This window comes from Hyaena hyaena, unplaced genomic scaffold (genome assembly GCF_003009895.1).
Source record: "Hyaena hyaena isolate Hyena2069 unplaced genomic scaffold, ASM300989v1 scaffold_130, whole genome shotgun sequence".
Classification (NCBI taxonomy): Eukaryota; Metazoa; Chordata; class Mammalia; order Carnivora; family Hyaenidae; genus Hyaena; species Hyaena hyaena.
The window spans coordinates 532,574-551,595 of record NW_024080762.1 but is presented as its reverse complement, the minus strand read 5'-3'; the positions used below and the strand labels follow the sequence as shown (position 1 = coordinate 551,595).

General features: G+C 42.3%; 1 protein-coding gene across 3 annotated transcripts in view; it reads left to right on the top strand.

Annotated features, from left to right (window-relative positions):
• NEO1 (neogenin 1) overlaps positions 1-19,022 on the top strand; it is a 242,688-nt gene that overhangs the window by 217,796 nt on the left and 5,870 nt on the right. For all 3 annotated transcript variants that reach the window (XM_039237865.1, XM_039237864.1, XM_039237863.1), the window contains exons 22-25: positions 1,578-1,725; positions 11,249-11,487; positions 12,097-12,189; positions 15,503-15,661. In XM_039237865.1, the coding sequence (XP_039093796.1) occupies positions 1,578-1,725; positions 11,249-11,487; positions 12,097-12,189; positions 15,503-15,661 (639 nt within the window). The remainder of the gene's footprint in view (positions 1-1,577; positions 1,726-11,248; positions 11,488-12,096; positions 12,190-15,502; positions 15,662-19,022) is intronic.

Below are 19,022 nucleotides of genomic sequence, written 5' to 3'. Positions count from 1 at the left end.
TGAGAATCACTTTAGGAACTTTTCTAAAAACACAGATTCCCAGGCCGTAACTTCATGTTAGGAATTTCTTCCACAATCTTCCAGACAGGTAGAATGACTCTTCTTAGGCACTTCTAGAAACTAAACTCTCATTACTTGGTAAGGCAGCTCATCCATCATTGTGCAGTTCTGACTGTTAGGTAGGAGAGAGAAAACCACTGGCAGGAAAGATCTCAGATATCTTTATTTTTTTTTTTTTTTTTTTTTTTTTTTTTTTTTTTTTTTTTTTTNTTTTATTTATTTATAGGAGAGAGAGAGAGAGAGACAGCGGAGCAGGGGAGGGTCAGAGAGAGAGGGAGTCACAGACTGAAACAGGCTCCAGGCTCTGAGCTGGCAGTCAGCACAGAGCCCGACGCGGGGCTCGAACCCACGAACCGCGAGATCATGACCTAAGCGAAAGTCGGACGCTTAACCGACTAAGCCACCCAGGCGCCCCAAGATCTCAGATATCTTTAATAGTCAGAGCTGTTTGGTGGGATTTCCCATATTTTATAATATGAGCATGAATAATTTTTTAGTGAGGTGGAAAGCAAAGCAGTGTGTTCCAGAAAGTAGAAGAACAAGACTTAGAATAGAGCTAGATTACAAAGGACCTTGGACACAGAGTTTGGCCCTGATCCTGTAAGCAGTGAGGAATAGCAACAGGAAGAAAAGCTACCTTTCCTCAGGGTCTTAAATGATCCCGCCTCTGCACACTCATCTCTGTCTTTTTGTACTCACTTCTTTCTCTGTGACTTTGCATCTGTCTCCTTGCTTGAGCAAGACTGGCCCCCTCCTTCTTCCTTGGACATGCTAAGGCTTGCTCCTGCCTTCAGATCCTTCCACTAGCTATTCCCTCTCTCTCGAATGTTCATCCTCCAGATCTTTATATGGTGGGATCTTTCTTGTCCTTCAAATCTCAGCTCAATGCCATTTCCTCAGAGAAGCTTTTTCCAACCATTCAATCTAAAAGAGCCACCCAGTCACTCTGTATCATATCCCCTCATTTTATTTTTTTCACAGCACTTATTACTGATAACTCCTTATTTGTTTACTTTCTGCCCTTACCCCAGCAGCCACATCTCTCTTGTTCACTATTGCATCCTTACTAACTAGAACAATGCCTGGCACATAGTAACTACTCAGTAAATATTTGTCAAATTAATGCATAGGTACAGACCTACTTTTCCTGAAACTGAATAAAAGAATTCACTCTCTAAAGACTGTATTTGTAAAAACAGACTATATTTTTCATGTAGTTTTTTGTGATCTCAGACATCTACGTGGTGGGGAAAACTTTAGTTTTCTATGAATGTACATTTTTTTAAATGCCTTTTTAAATGATTTACAAATGGTCCTATATGACACAAATTTATGCACTATGTTAAGAACTGTACATAGTGCAGAAACTTGGCTCTCTGGATTTCATGAGACACCTGCATCCATGGCACAGCAATGGGTGTATTAACAGAGAAGTTCACATGAAGTGTCCATCGCCTGAGTGTATACATTTTGGGGATTCTCTAACACTAATAAATGTACCGGTTTTCCCTCTCCAGGCAGTAACAGCCCACATGGAAGTCCCACCTCTCCCCTGGACAGTAGCATGCTGCTGGTCATCATTGTTTCTGTTGGCGTTGTCACCATTGTGGTGGTTGTGGTCATTGCTGTCTTTTGTACCAGGCGCACAACCTCTCACCAGAAAAAGTAAGGAGCCCGTGATTTTTGCTGTTGATTCTTTTGCTACTATGTGACTTCTGTATTTGGAGTTGTACAAAGAGATAAAACATAAAATGCACTTTACCCTTGGAAATGTGAGGATCAGGGACACTGATCCTTGCTTGCAGTCATAATTCTGCATGTAAATTTTGGCTGCCCCCAAGTTTAACTATCAGTAGCCTACTATTGACAGAAAACCTTACTGATAACATAAACTGTTGATTAACACCTATTTTGTATGCTATATATTGTATAGTGTATTCCTTCAGTAAAGGTAGAAAAAAGAAAATGATTAAGAAAATCATAAGGAAGACAAAGTACATTCACAGTACTATACTGTAATTATCAAAAAACCATCTGGGGTGGGGGGAGTCTGCATGGTGGATACCAAATGTATACCCTCACCCTGGCCCTAACCCTAGATATGAAAAGTGGGTTCCTGAACACACAATAAGAAAAGCTGAGAAGCAGCCTAGTTATTCTGGAGAAGACCTCAAGTATTTAAGAATTGGTAATATTTCTTAAAATGGGTGTGAAAGTAGGGATAAAAACAGAAGGAATAATTGTATATCTATTTAAAGAGTATTTAGAGCCCCAAACCCCCTCCTTGCCTCAGTTCAGTAGATGGCTGCCATGGCTGGAGAGGTCTCTGAACTATAGGATGCCAGGCATGTACCCTCATGCTCACCCTAACCCTAGATCTGGGGGCGGGGGGGAGAAAGATATGGTATATATATGCAACGGAATATTACTCAACCATAAAAAAGAAGGAAATCTTGCCATTTGCAATGACACAGGTGGAGCTAGAAGACTATTACGCTAAATGAATTAAGTCACAGAAAGACAACCATATGATTTCACTCATTTGGAATTTGAAGCAGAACAAATAAGCAAAGGGAGGAAAAAAAGAGATTGGTGAATCAAGAAACAGACTCCTAACTATAAAGAACAAACCAATGGTTACCAGAAGGGATGTGGATGGGGAGATGGGTTCAATGGGTGATGGGGTCTAAGGCATGCACTTGTGATGAGCACCAGGTGGTGTACGGAAGTGCTGAATCACTACATTATACACCTGAAATTAATATTACACTGTATGTTAACAAATTTAAATAAAAATTTTCTAAAGTCTGCATATAAATGGACCCCTACTGTTCAATCCCACGTTATTCAAAGGTTAACTAACATGAAAAATGATGTTTTAAATATTTTTTTTTTAATTTTTAAAGTTTTATTTATTTCTGAGAGAGAGAGAGAGACCGTGTGAGCAGGAGAGGGTCAGAGAGAGAGGGAGACACAGAATCTAAAGCAGGCTCCAGGCTCTGAGCTGTCAGCACAGAGCCCAACGCAGGGCTTGAACCCATAAACCGTGAGATCATGACCTGAGTCAAAGTCGGACACTTAACTGACTGAGCCACCACGTGCCCCTTAAATATTTTTAAAGGAAAAGAAGAATGGCTTTCATAAATGTATTCACTCAGTGTCCTGGCAGGAAAGTGGTGGCACACTCAAAAGGGGTAAAATGAAGCTTCTCTTTCCTAACTCTTGCCTAAATGGTCCCTTTACGACCATTCGCAAAGTCAGAGATGGGATTAGGAAATGAGGCAGAAATGTCCAAGGTCCAGCAGCCATGATAGACACTGTCACCCTTAGGCCTAAAAGGGTAAGAGGTCTTTCTGAAGAACAGAGAGCTTTGTTCAGAGGTCTGAAGCAGTAGGAGAAGGCTTCCTGATAGGAACTGGGTGTGGTCGCAGGAGTGTAATGTCCGGCAGCCTCTAGCCCAGCAAGGAGGGGACAGGATAAAAACCTCTACTCCCCAGTCTCTTGTCTGTGGCTTCATTTGGTCAAATCCGTTGGAGACCAAGTAAAGCAGATATAGTTCAGTTAACTCAACTGCTCGAGTCACAGAGCCACATAGAGAACAGGTCTGGAGAGGAAGGTGGACTCTGTCCAGCCTTGCTGGTCTGGAGTACTGTTTGGAGTGCACACTGTGAACCAGATTATACAGGAGTTTGTGGACATTCTTACAAGCTTTTTCATGGCACAAATACCACCTGAAATGGAAGACCACAGCCCTCTTATTCTACATCTAAGTTTAAGAATATTTTTCAGAAAGTGCTACCAAGTGTAGAAGTTGAGGTTCAGAGTGACAGGGGCAGGTTGGGGATCAGTGGGCAAAGAGGTTGATTTAGGGAATAAGAAAGGCTCATGTATAATCGGCATATCAAATTAGCAGGGGGTCAGGTGAGTGTTAGCGCTGAACTCCTCTGAGATATTTAGGGTTGTGGTAGTTGTTTAAAGCAGATAGCTGGGTGATTGAGTTATATACTGCTTGATAACAGCCTACGCTCCTGAACTTGACAGAGTCCCTGACCCAACACTACTTTCAACTCCTGTATAGTATCCGGCTAGCAAGACAGATACCAAAAGTAAAAAGATTCCTGAGTTACCCCTAATAGCAAAATATACATTATGGGCAATAAAATGACTTCAGTTGATTCTAAAAGATCATAAGGGGCACCTGGGTGGCTCAGTCAGTTAAGCGTCCAACTTTGGCTCAGGTCATGATCTCACAGTTCGTGGGTTCAAAGCCCTGCATCAGGCTCTGTGCTGACAGCTAGCTCAAAACCTGGAGCCTGTCTTCAGATTCTGTGTCTCCCTCTCTTTCTCTGACCCTCCCCTGCTTATGCTGTCTCTCTCAAAAAATAAATAAAACTTTAAAATTTTTTTAAATAAATAAAAGATCATAAGATAGAGATACTGCTGCCTAAGAGAGAAAGTTCATGTTAGTGTTTGTGATTATCCCTCAGACTTGGTCTGCTCAAGGCAAGATACATGTGTTTAATAACAATGAATTTGTTTTTACTACAGAGGACAAGTACAGTCTGACTACCCTGTCACTGCCACTAGTGACAGCTTCATGTCACTTTGTGTACATTATGTGAGGTGTTCAATCTTTCTTTTGCCCAAACAAAATAGCTTTCTAGATCTTGCATTGCACCTCTTTTCTGAGGGAATGGGAGCTCGTTTTACAAGCCCCCCGGTCACTGCCTCTTACACCTCTCCCTGTCTCCTTTTGATTATAGAAAATGATTTCTCTTAAAGCCTCAGAGATGACATTATTTCTACTCTAGAACTTTTCCACAAGCTTATTTGTTTGGCATTTCACATTTATTTACCTTTATGAACTTAGTTTTATATCTATCTTGAGATCTTTAAGAGAATCTAAAAAAACAAAGCAACATAATTCCTTAGTGCTTTGGGGAATTTAAAATTCAGAGTAAATAAAAAATACTCATTCTTCAGATTGAGAGGTAGGAAACTGAGTGGGTAATAGGCTCTCTACTTTGTCCTTCAATCTGCATGTGCTACAGACTTGGATCCTTTTGTTTAAAAAGAATTGTACCGAGGGGTGCCTGGGTGGCTCAGTCAGTTAAGTGTCTGACTTCAGCTCAGGTTATGAGTTCGAGCCCCATATTGGGCTCACTGCTGTGAGCATCAAGCCCACTTCGGATCCTCTCTCCTCCTCCCTCCTTGGCCCTCCCCACTCATGCTGCCTCTCAAACATGAATAAACATTTTATTTTATTTTTTTTTATTTATTAACATTTATTCATTTTTTTTCTTAAATAGTTTATTGTCAAGTTGGTTTCCATATAACATCCAGCGCTCATCCCCACAAGTGCCCTCCTCCATGCCTGTCACCCCCCTTCCCCTCTCCCCGACTCCCATCAGCCCTAAGTTTGTTCTCAGCATTCAAGAGTCTCTCATGGTTTGCCTCCCTCCCTCTCCCCAACTATTTTCCCCCTTCTTCTCCCCCACGGTCCTCCATTAAGTTCCTCCTAATCCATCTATATGGGCAAACATATGGTATCTGTCCTTCTCTGCCTGACTTATTTTGCTCAGCATAACACCTTCAAGGTCCATCCATGTTGCTACACATGGCCAGATTTCATTGTTTCTCATTGCCATGGTATAGATAAACCACATCTTCTTGATCCATTTGTCCGTTGATGGACGCTTAGGCTCTTTCCATGTTTTGGCTATTGTTGAGAGTGCTGCTATGAACATTGTGGTACACGTGCCCCTATGCATCAGCACTCCTGTATCCCTTGGGTAAATTCCTAGCAGTGCTTTTACTGGGTCATAGGGGAGTTCTATTGTTCATTTTTTGAGGAACCTCCACACTGTTTTCCAGAAGGGTTGCACCAGTTTACATTCCCACCAACAGAGCAGGAGGGTGTCCATTTCTCCACATCCTCGCCAGCACCTAGAGTCCTCTGATTTGCTCATTTTAGCCACTCTGGCTGGTGTGAGGTGGTATCTCAGTGTGGTTTTGATTTGTATTTCCCTGATGAGGAGGGATGCTGAGCATCGTTTCATGTGTCTGTTGGCCACCTGGATGTCCTCTTTGGAGAAGTGTCTGTTCATGTCTTCTGCCCATTTCTTCACTGGATTATTCGTTTTTCAGGTGTGGAGTTTGGTGAGTTCCTTATAGATTTTGGATACTAGCCCTTTATCTGACATGTCATTTGCAACTATCTTTTCCCATTCCGTCAGTTTGCCTATTAGTATTAATGATTGTTTCCTTTGCCGTACAGAAGCTTCTTATCTTGATTAGGTCCCAATAGTTCATTTTTGCTCTTGATTCCCTTGCCTTTGGGGATGTGTCAAGTAAGAAATTGCTGCGGTTGAGGTCAAGGAGGTTGTTTCCTGCTTTATTCTCTAGGGTTTTGATGGTTTCCTGTCTTACATGCAGGTCCTTTATCCATTTTGAGTTTATTTTTGTGTATGTGTGAGAAAATGATCTAGTTTCATTCTTCTGCATGTTGCTGTCCACTTCTTCCAGCACCATCTGCTGTCTTTTTTGCATTGGATACTCCTTCCCACTTTGTTAAAGATTAGTTGGCCATACATTTGTGGGTCCAATTCTGAGTTCTCTATTCTGTTCCATTGGTGTACGTGTCTGTTTTTGTGTCAATACTATACTATCTTGATGATTACAGCTTTGTAGTAGAGGCTAAAGTTTGGAATTGTGATGCTTCCTGTTTTGGTTTTCTTCTTCAATATTACTTTGGCTATTCGGGGTGTTTTGTGGTTCCATACAAATTTTAGGATAGTTCTAGTTTTGAGAAGAATGCTGGTACAATTTTGATTGGGATTGTGTTGAATGTGTAGATTGATTTGGACAGTAATGACTTTTTAACAATATTCTTCTGATCCATGAGCATGGAATGTTTTTCCATTTCTTTGGTATATTTCTATTTCCTTCCTAAGTTTTCTGTACTTTTCATCATACAGATCTCCTGTATCTTTGGTTAGGTTTATTCCTGGGTATTTTATGTTTTTTTGTGCAATTGTCAATGGGATCAGTTTCTTGATTTCTCTTTCTGTTGCTTCATTATGGTGTATAAAAATGCAACTGATTTCTGTATGTTGATTTTGTACCCTGCAACTTTGCTGAATTCATGGATCAGTTCTAGTAGGCGTCTGCTAGAGTCTGTCGGGTTTTCTATGTGGGTATCATGTCGTCTGCAAAAAGTGAAAGTTTGACTTCCTCTTTGCCAATTCTGATGCCTTTTATTTCCTTTTGTTGTCTGATTGCTGATGCTAGGACTTCCAGCACTATGTTAAACAACAGTGGTGAGAGTGGACATCCCTGTCGTGTTCCTGATCTCAGGGGGAAAGCTCTCAGTTTTTCCCCGTTGAGGATGATGATTGCTGAGGGCTTCTCATAGATGATTTTTATGATGTTTAAGTAAGTTTCTTCTATCCCGACTTTCTCGAGGGTTTTTATTAAGAAGGGATGCTGTATTTTGTCAAATGCTTTTTCTCCATCTATCAACAGGATCATGTGGTTTTTATCTTTTCTTTTGTTGATGTGCTGTATCACATTGATTTGCAAATATTGAACCAGCCTTGTAACCCAGGAATGAATCCCACTTGATCATGGTGGATAATTCTTTTTATGTGCTGTTGAATTCAATTTGCAAGTATCTTGTTGAGGATTTTTGCATCCATATGCATCAAGAATATTGGCCTGTAGTTCTCTTTTTTTGCTGGGTCTCTGTCTGGCTTGGGAATCAAAGTGATGCTGGCTTCGTAGAATGAGTCCGGAAGTTTTCCTTCGATTTCTGTTTTTTGGAATGGCTTGAGAAGAATTGGTATTAACTCTGTTTTAAATATCTGGTAGAATTCCCCAGGGAAGCCATCTGGCCCAGGGCCCTTATTTGTTGGGAGATTTTTGATAACTGATTCAAATTGTTCACTAGTTATGGGTCTGTTAAGATTTTCTGTCTCTTCCCATGTGAATTTTGGTAGTGAGTGTGTGTTTAGGAATTTGTCCATTTCTTCTAAGTTGTCCAGGTTGTTGGCATATAATTTTTCATAGTATTCCGTCAAATTGCTTGTATTTCTGAGGGATTGGTTGTAATAAGTCCATTTTCATTCATGATTTTGTCTGTTTGGGTGCTCTCTCTTTTCTTTTTGAGAATCCTGGCTAGAGGTTTGTCAGTTTTGTTTATTTTTTCAGAAAAACAACTCTTGGTTTCATTGATCTGTTCAACTGGTTTTTTGGATTCTATATTGTTTATTTCTGCCCTGATTTTTATTATTTCTCTTCTCCTACTGGGCTTGGGGTGCTCTTGTTGCTCTCCTTCTAGTTCCTTTAGGTGCGCTGTTAGATTTTGTACTTGCGCTTTTTCTAATTTCTTAAAATAGGCCTGGAGTGCAATGTACTTTCCTCTTAGGACTGCCTTTGCCGCATCCCATAAAGTTTGAATTATATTTTCATTTTCATTTGTTTCCATATATTTTTTAATTTATTCTCTAATTGCCTGATTGGCCCATTAATTTTTTAGTAGGGTGTTCTTTAACCTCCATGTTTTTGGAAGTTTTCCAGACTTTTTCCTGTGGTTGATAATGTTTATTTATTTTTGAGAGACAGAGACAGAGGGTGAGTGGGGGAGGAGCAGAGAGAGAGGGTGACGCAGAATCAAAAGCAGGCTCCAGGCTCTGAGCCATAAGCACAGAGCCTGATGCGGTGCTTAAACTCATGAACCTCGAGATCATGACCTGAGCTGAAGTCAGATGCTTAATGAACTGAGCCACCCAGGTGCCCCTGAATAAACATTTTTTAAAAAGGAATTGTATTGAGTCTTCATGGAGCTTTCCCTCCCCCTCCCCCAGTGACCATCTTTCCAGGTGTTCCATGAATACTGAAAAATATATATGAGCTTTTCTTACTACTTGTCTTCCTCTCTGATACCTGAAGTATCTCCCGTTTCAATTATAGCTGTTTATAGACTCTTACAACCCCAGCGATGACCGAGCATTTAGGGCCCCATCGCTTCTCAACACGTTCCTCGTTAGCCTCCGTACCCTTGGCAGATGAGCACTACCTCCAGGTACCACCATTGGATCCAAAAACCTTCCTCAACATACTTCCTCCTACCTGAAGCCAGTTCATTTATCCTCTGGGTCTTAGTGGCTCTCACCTTTCTAAGACCTTATAGTTGCTGTTACCCCCTTTCTAGCACAGCCAACTTTCACTCCCTCTTGGTTCTGTTCCCTTCACCAGTTAAGTGTCCTCAGACCTCTTTCATCTTAAATCGTTATAATTATAACTCTTGTTCTACTGCATCGTCCTCACGACTGGCCATTTACAAACCCCTGTCTTTCTCTTCATAGAATTTCTTGACCATTGTGTGCACTCATCCATCCTTCCGTTGCTTACTCGTGCCTCAGTCCTTTTCCATCTGGATTCTGCTCCTGCCACTTTATCAAAATTGCTTTTGCTAAGGATCGATGACCTCCATACTGCTGAAGCCAGCAGACGTTTTTTAGTCCTCATCTTAATCTCTCAACAGTGTTTAATTCAACTACTCCTTCCTTTTGAAACATTCTCTTCACTTATATTTCATGATTATATGTTATCTTCACAGGTCCTCCTATCATACAAACCTTCCTTAGGGTCTGGTCCTAGTCTTCCTTCTCCCTCTATGCCCTTCCCCAGTGATATCTGCTCCTCTGGCTTCATTTGCTGTTGGCATTCCAGTTACTTCTGTGTTTCTGTCTCTACCCAAGGCCTCTCTTCTGAGTCTCAGACTTGCACATCAGTTGCCTCTTCTGCATTTCCGCTTGAGTGTCTCAGAGGCACTCAGCATTCCAAGACAGAATTTATAATCTTATCTGTCAAACCTGCTTCTACCCCATTCATCCCAATGTTAGTAAATGGCTTAGCCTCAAACCTTATTTTCATCATCTGCTCCTCTTGTTTCTTAACTCTCACCCCACATCATTTATTTACCACGTCTTGTCATTTATGCCTCCTATATAGCTGTCAGGTGTGCCCCTTTCCCTCATTCCACTGCCCTGGACCACCAGCAATCATGGCTAAGACTATTGCAGGAGCATCCTGTTTGGTCTCATGTTCTCTCCCCTACCCCATTTAAATCCATTCTTCACACCACAGTTAGCATAAATTTTTAACTCAGAATTGATCTCCTTACTCTCCTGCTTAAAACCATGTAGCAGTTCCTTATTACCCATAGAGGGAATTTAAACTCTTGGCATGTCTCTAAAAGCCCTTTATGATCTGGGCTCCCTTTCCACCATCATTTCCTATCATTCTCCCTATGGTTCACTGTGCTCCCACCACTAAGGACTTTTTAAAATCCCTCTGATACCCCAGGGTGTTATGCTCTGCTGCAGGGCTTTGGCATAAACTATTTCATCACCTGGAAGGCAATTTTTGCCCTTCCTCCATGGAGTCTTAACTTCAGCGTCACCTCTTCCTCTCCACCTTATGTGCAGCTATTAAGAAGTAACTATAACTTGTGATATTTCATTAAGGTCAGAATATTTTAAAATACTTAGTTCAATATCTGTCTTCCTCACTTGACCAGAAATGCTGTGGGCACAAGAAGCCAGCACAGGGATTGACTGGCATACAGTGGGCACCTAATAAATGCTTATTGAATGAATGAATGAGTGAGTGAATAGAGAAATTAAGACAGAGAGGAGTAGACACTATCATCCGCTTTCGTGACTTTACCTGTTTGGCAGTCTCAGTTTGGGTTACCTAAAATCTTCCCTTCCTCTTTTATGAGCCATAGACTCTACCTCTGCTCCACTGTTACATTTCTAATTAATGTTTTCTATCTATTCACTGGAACGGGAGGAGAAACCTTCTGCCTCAGAGATTGTTTAATCTTAAAATGCTGTCTAATCTGTTGATACTCAAAAAAAAAAAAAAAATAGTCACAAAACAGTAGTCAAGTAAGCCCTTTATGTATCTCTAAATATGTGTGGACAAAGCAGAGATACACTTAACTATTCCCAGAAGTGAACTTATTGCCCAGTTTTTTGTTGTTTCATTTGTGTGTTTTTAAGTTTCTGCTTGCTCGAAGCATCTCTCAGAAGGGCAGTTTTAGTCATTCAGGCCTTTTGACAGATATGTCCAAAAGCGCTACTTTTTAAAAAAAAAAAAACCCTCTTAAATTTGTGCCTAGGAAACGAGCTGCTTGCAAATCAGTGAATGGCTCCCACAAGTACAAAGGGAACTCCAAAGATGTCAAACCCCCAGACCTCTGGATCCATCATGAGAGACTGGAGCTGAAACCCATCGATAAGTCTCCAGACCCAAATCCCATCATGACTGATACTCCAATTCCTCGGAACTCTCAAGATATCACACCAGTTGACAATTCCATGGACAGCAACATCCATCAAAGGCGGAACTCATATAGAGGTGCAGGTTACCCCCAAATGTTGGGAGACTGTTTCCATTTAAATCATTTTCCATTTTCTACAGTTGCCTCAGTTTGGTGATTCCTATGTGAGGTGAGGTTTAGAGGAATGTGTGTGGTGAGATTTGGTCAACATCAGGTAGAGTAGCTAGCCTGAAGGAAAAAAAAATAGCTAGCTTGTCGTGGAGGAAAGATTCTGTACCCAGATGAGATAGCTTTCTAGATTTGTTAGGTCTCCTCTCACGTGTCACCAACTTGATACTCAAACATTTGGGACAGCCGAACCCATGTCTGTACATTTCATCCTGTCCCTTCATTTGGAGTCCACCTGTCATTGTGGTTTTCAGAATGTTCTGGTCTGGATGCCCTTACTCACAGACCACTCTGAAGCCTGGTAGTCAGCATTATGTCAACGGCATTGACTCTCAGCAGAGACTTCCTATAATGCACTACTGATTATTTGCCTCTTTACTTCACTTCCTGCAGAAACACCTCAGCCCCATTATGTTGTTTGTGAGTCCTTGAGCCCCCCTCTGGAGATGTTTTACTGCTGAGCCTACTTAGTGGCCTAAGGCACATGCTTGTAACTAACCTCTGTATTTGATGTCTAGGGCATGAGTCAGAGGACAGCATGTCTACACTGGCTGGAAGGCGAGGAATGAGACCAAAAATGATGATGCCTTTTGACTCCCAGCCACCCCAGCGTAAGTTAAAAGCCTCTCATTTGCCCTGTGCTATCAGTGTATGTAGCCATTCTGGGGAGCAACTGTGAATGATCTCGTTAACTTCACTTGATCCTAACATAGAAGATAACCCACTGAAGCTGGCACCTTGAAGGAAGAAATACCAAACATATTTTGCAGTTAATATTATTCTTGAGACTGTTATTCTTTAGATAAATAAGCTAAAAAGCCAACTCCCGCAGTCTCTCAGGAACAGGAAAGTCACCAGTCTCCCTGACAGTGTGCATAGCGTTTCTGTGGGAGAAATGGGGAAGCCAGATTTCACAGTATTCCCTAGACTTCCTTATACACACTTAGTGTTGATTGGGCACTTGTGGAATTTTTTCTTAACTAATGGACTTTATATTTTAGAGAATTTTTAAGTTTATAAAGCAGAGTTTTTAAAACACAATTTTTCAACCTTATTTGACTATGCCTCACTTTGATAAGCATAAAAGTTACCTAGCCTTCTTTAATAATATTTGAAATCCAAAGTTAAATATCATGATTGAGAACCCAAAAGCAATGGGAAAGACCAATTTTTTTTTTCAAACTACTGTGTCCTCTCCCCTTGTCACTGTTTTCAGGGCAGGGAAGCTATTCAGACCAGCACAGTGGGGCTCTCAGCAGCAGGTCCTGTGCCATCCTAGAGGGATACAGAACCACCTGCCTACTAATAGCAAGTTTAAAAACTTTGGAAGTACCCACTCTAAGCTGAACAAGTGCCCAGTAAGCCTTAACACTGCCTATCCTGAAAGCATCCATTAGATCACTTTTCAGTTTAACTTAAATAAACCTTTGAATTTGTTACTCATTTCTTAAGATGTCTGACTTCAGAACTCTCAGCCATCTCTCGGTCGACAAATGGCAGAGATTTAAATCACAGACACCTTACACACAAAGAAGTGAACCATAGCTCTCTATACTTGGAAACTGGTGATATACTGAAGTGTGTAAATGCACACTCACTGTGCACAGTTATGTAGGCACTAGACTCTAAACATCAGCTTTGGAAGAGAAAGATCCAATTCATTAATAGGCCATTTCTGCACAAAGTAGTTTTTGCTTAGGGATAGTGATGAAAAATGAAGAGCCTGAACTTGGAAACATACAGGGGAATAAACATGGTTTTCCTCTTGTAAGAGGTGCCCAGGATGGAGTCCCCTAGGTTTAGAAACATAAATGTCTGAAAAGAGTAAATTAATCCATTCCAGTTGCTTTTAATTTATAGGAAGATGGTAGCTTGACTGCTTATTTGTGTTGTATAAGATTTTAGTTTTTACCTGAACCAGCTTATTTTTAAATGGTAAGGAGAACAGTTATGTTGTACCAGTTGGTAACAGTTCTTTTTTCTTTTTTTCTTTTTTTGGGGGATGGGTAAGGTGTACACATAAACATGCAGTGTTATTGGTTGGGTGAGTGAGTGGAATCTTTAATTCAAGAATCTGAAACCAGGTACCCTGATATTCTTGTGACCTTCGGATTTCAAGATCTTCTTTTCCGCCCAAGGGTCCAGTCCTTTTTCTCAGGCTGGGGCTCACTGGAGTCTGTCTTCACCGTCCACCTTCCTGTTGCCAACATTGGGCTGCGCTCAGTGAGCCTTGTACAAGGCTTTGCTCAGAAACATCAGGATCCAAGTCAGCTGACAGCTAGTGATTGCCCGCTGTGTTCTAGGCAGGCACTTTCACATTGTTTTCTTTTTCTACTTACTCAACTTGGAAAGGCTAGAAATGCCTTTAAAAAGAGGAAGTCAGTTTTGTTTTTGTTAGAGTCCTGCATACCTAGAATGCCTTTCAGGTTGTACTTCCTAGGTAAAAAAATCAGGAACCTTCTTCCCCTCGTCCTAGCCTTGATTCTAGAAAATGCTGGTTCTGAAGCTACTTGCTCCTAAAAACCACCTATCTTCCCCTAAAGGAAATACTGACTCCCAGAGTGCCCTGAACCCTGCTCTGCAAGCTTTTCCAAGTTTTTTATTCCAAAGGACCACCTGAGCTTTCTGGTCTCTTAGTTGAGCCATCTGCTTGGCTAGCAAGTGGCCAGGACAGGAAGTAGCTGGAGAATGAAAGCATCTAGTTTATCGTCTAGGATTTTTCCTCACAAGAGTAATTTTGAGTGGCCCCACAAAGATCTAGGGAGATCCTTGATGACAGAGACATTTAATAGACTCGAAAGGCTAATTAAGTTTTGTCATAGTTTGTGAAGCCCTTTCTTAGAGAAAAAAAGATCCCCTGTGTACCTAGTCAGCCCCACCTATTTGCCTATTTGAGGGGTTTAGCACTGACCATGTTGGTCTTAAACATTCTGTTTCTAAAAGTGCTCTAAGGGAGGACCTAAGAGAAGCTTGTTCCCAGCTCGGCTTCTGATTTTGTTTGCATCTTGATTGATAATAAAGCTTCATTTAAAGAAGTGTTTTGTCTTCATAGAAAGTTGTATATGGAATATCTGTGTGGAAATTTGGATTCGTTAGCTAAATGCAGCAAATTTAATTCCTTAGCCTTTGTGGGAAAGAAAGAGGCAATTAGGAAAGATCCATTTATATTGTGAAATGTGAATGGGTGTCACTGAGCTCCCAGACGAGAAGCGGTCAGAGATGGTGCCATAGGCCTGTCTGTGTTCCATACTTTTCATACTGCATTGGAGTTCAGTTCCATTTGCGTCCTTTCAAGATATGAAAACTGATTAAGCAACTGTTCATTCATTCAGCCTCAATGCCTATTGCATGCCTCATTCAACTGTAAGAAAAAACCAAATGTGTTAGGAATATACTAGAAGGAAAAGAGACTTCTCTTTTTTTTTAGCAGGAGAAAAAATGATAGAAACCTAAACTATTATGTGTTTGCTTATGGATTTATATTTTGGGACATATTCAAATAGATTATTTTTGATAACTCATGTAATCCATGTTTATTGTAGAATTGGAAAATACAGATGAACCAAAAAAAATTTTTTTGACTCCTGACTACTCTTCCCCACAAGATAGTCCCCATTAACATTTTAGTACATATTCCTCCAAGGTTTTTTTTTTTTCTGTGCGTGTGTGTGTGTGTGTGTATGTGTGTGTGCATGTGTGCGTGTGTGTGTGTGTGTGTGTGTATGTAGACAGATACATAGCAGTGTGTTGATTTAAAAAAAAAAAAATTAAAATCCATGGCTAATTGTTCACATCCAGCTGCCACCCAGAAGTCAAGGGAACAGTCGTACTGCTTGGGAGGGTCAGGGTTGGCTTTGCTCTTGAACTGTACTGTGTGTGTGTGCAAGCACGTTAAGCACTTCTCTGTCTTGTGTTCGTTCACAGCTGTGATTAGTGCCCATCCCATCCATCCCCTCGATAACCCTCACCATCATTTCCACTCCAGCAGCCTCGCTCCTCCAGCCCGCAGTCATCTCTACCACCCGGGCAGCCCGTGGCCCGTTGGCACATCCCTGTCCCTTTCAGACAGGGCCAATTCCACAGGTGAGAGATGAGGCTCTAGCCCCCGATGGAAAGCATTCCGGGAGTTGGCAAGCCCAGATGGGGAAGGACTTGCCCTGCTTAGAAGGGTTTGGAATTTTTCTGTGTTATTTATGTATCATAACATTTCTGTTAGTGACTCAAATTTGTTTCTGTAAAATTCACCCCATTTTCCCCCCAAGTTGTTAAGCGCTCAGTGCAAGGTGTTCTTTCAGTGAAAACATAGTAACTCCAATCACATAACCGTGTCCTGTTCCATCAAGTTGCATCTTAATTCAGTCATGTTTTCAGTTTCTTTATTTTTTTAATCTTCCAGTCTGAAAGGAAACCTCATTCTGAGTGATTTTCAGACACTAGAGGTAGCCTTTGCCTCGCAGTCACTCCAATGTTGGGAGGGTCTGGAGGGCAGCCGGAAGTTAATTCTCATCTGAGGTCTCACTGAATACTCTTGCTGTGGCCCAGAGTGAGGGGGAACACCACGGGGCCACACTGAATTCTGTGCCTCGGGTTGTAAACCTCAGGCTGTGCCCGGTGGACGACTGAAGTTAGAAGGGGCTGCACAGACATAGATCGTCTCTAAAAACCAGGTAGGAAATTAGCCTAAAAATCTGCAGTACATTTAAAGAAATACATTGCCAGACAAACATGCCCCAGCTGGGATATCTCAGGAAATAGCATTATCAAAACTGTTTTAAGGAGGAAATCGTGAAAGTGAAGAGTAAATGAAACAAATACTGTTATTCCTCATTAGATGAGAATGAATGTTCATCTTCTTAGTTTTAAGGTAAAAATCTAGTAGCTTCTCATATGTACAGTATGTTCTTTTTCCGCCATTTGAAACTTGCCTATTAATAGTTATGACATTACTAGTAGAACTAAATTTTGGTCATTCTGGAGAATAAGGGAATTTTAAGGGAATTCCATTTTAAAAGCACCTCAAAACCTCATGCTAGAAGTTTGGGTTGCCAGTAACGTTCCCCCTCTTTTTAAGTTTTGATCAATTTGAAACATACCCAGAACATCAAATGAAGGTCAAAGCTTTATTTAGACACCTACCAACTCCCAAAACCTTTACTTGGTTTGGACAACACCACTTAAAGCCATGTCTAAAATTAGCCTTACTACTCTCTTCCTCCAGATTCAGGTTTGGGGCCCTGCCCCAGGGAAAGTCTGTCTGTTGGAGGCTGTATGGAGAACCACCCTCTGCCTCACAGACATAGTCTCAGAACGGGGACCAGAGAGCAGCCCTCCACATCTGCTCTTAGAAAGCATTTTTGTGTCCTAACTCTGTTTCTCTATTTTTAAGACAGAGGAATACCACCCACTAGGCTGTGGGCCTTTCAGAGTGTATGGCAGGCTCTTTCCAATCAGATTAGCCCCTCTTCCTTCCTCTCAGACTAGGAGGGGGTTGGACGTTGGCAAGAAGCAGGGCAGCCCCTACCCAGCCCTCACCCAGGTGGTCTAATGCTGCTGAAAGCACTAGTCTCTACGGACTTCGGCAGAGAATGAAGAGAGGACAAAGTAACGATCTGCATCACTAGAGGGTTCCTCACTTTAATGACCAGGGAGATAAAGAAGGTAAACTATGACTGAGAAGGTCACTGAAGATAGATTTGAAACATAGAGCAAATCTCTAGAATGATCTGCATTCTCTCACAATCTGCATTGTATTTTCTGCATCCCTGGAGCTCCGCGCTGCCACCAGCCCTGTACGTGCAGGCTGGGCGTGACTGGGACTGGCCAGGGCACTCCTTGCCCTAGAGACCATTTACTCTGTCAGCACCGCTTGACGTAGGAAGAGCACTTTCCATTTATTCAAGTCCTTGGCCAGTGTGAGCTGTGTGTCTTAAACTCTGAGAGGTTAGTCAGTCAGGAAGTAGACCCCTCACCAAGCAGAAGTTTAGTTACAGCATAGTTTTCCTTGTGAGCCAGTGGTGTCGTACACTTTCAGGGCACACCCTTCACTGAGAATATAGTGTGCCTGGTGCTCTCTGCAGTTACACCACAAGGTGGCCCTGGTCTGGGGCAGTAGGCCAGGGTTCTGACTCATGTAGGCAACCCCATCTTCCTCTTTTACATTTCCTACCATCTCTTTGGCCCTCAGAAGTTTATATATGAAATTAAGGCAGTTGAGACAGCTAAGGTAGGCCTGTGTGCCCAGAGTTGACCTAACCTGTCTGCCGATACAGGCTGGCAGGATCCGGGCTGGAGCCTGTCTCTCTCTCTGCTACCCCAGCAACCCTCCCTGACCGGCTTCTCCCCAGCCCAGGATCACACAGAGTGTGGGCCAGCAGCTCCCAGCTGTGGCTGTGGCCTTTAAGCAAGCACAAGAAACGAGGTCCTCGGTGCACCTCTTAGAGGATGAGAAGTGACCTAGGCCTAGTCAGGTTATCACAGCCAGGCCTTCAGCACTGGGGAGGGTGTATGAGTCCCTCATCCCTGAGACCCAAGGTCTTTAAGAGAAGGGAGTAGCACTCATGACTGGCATGACTTGTCTCCTAAGAGCTCAAGAGAACAGATTCACCAACAAAGGCAGGGAAATAGATTGGATTTCTGCAGGCTGCTCATGCATTACTACTTAAAAGAGTATTTTCCTTTTTAAGGTTGAAGGCTAGGAGTCAGGGGAGGTCCTCCTGGCTAACTGGCGCAGCCTATTTACAGGAGCTGGTGCCTCCAGGCCTCTCCTCAGGACAGGGACATTGGTCTACACCAGCTCATGCTGCTTGAAAGGGTCTCCTTGCATGGTCAGCACGGGTCTTGGTGCTGCTTCTGCCCCTGCAGGGTCAGGGGCCACGTGGCACTGGACATGAAAGGGCAGTTTGACGTGGTAGTTCAGAGCATGGGCGTCCGAGCACAGGGATTCTGATCCCTACCATGCCCGTTCTACCTGCGTCCTTGGGTGGTGCCTAACCTCCCAGTGCCTTCTGAGTTGCTATGAGGACTGAGTGAGCTAATGAGTCTGAAGAGCATAGCGTAGTGCCTGGCTCAGAGTAAGTACTCAGTAATTTACAAAGAAAAGAGCCTTATCAGTTATCCAGGTCCTGTGTTCAGCACATTTCATACATCTTCTCAGTCCTCAGTGAATTGTTTTATTCTCCCTGTTTTGTAGGTGAAGAAACAGAGAGTTTCAGTGACCGCCACATTCACCCAGCTAGTGTGCCATTAGAGTCCAGGTTTATCAGACTCCAAAGCCAGTGCTTTTTCCATCCCCCCATCCTGCTTTCTAGAAGAGCTCTGACTCCTCTTCACATATTTTTAGATTGTCAGTGTTCTTCCTTAGTCTTCCCCTTCTCCAAGCTGATCTACCCCTGTTTTTCCCTCTGGACCCAAACACCCTTCATAGGGCATGCTCTTAAAGCTATTC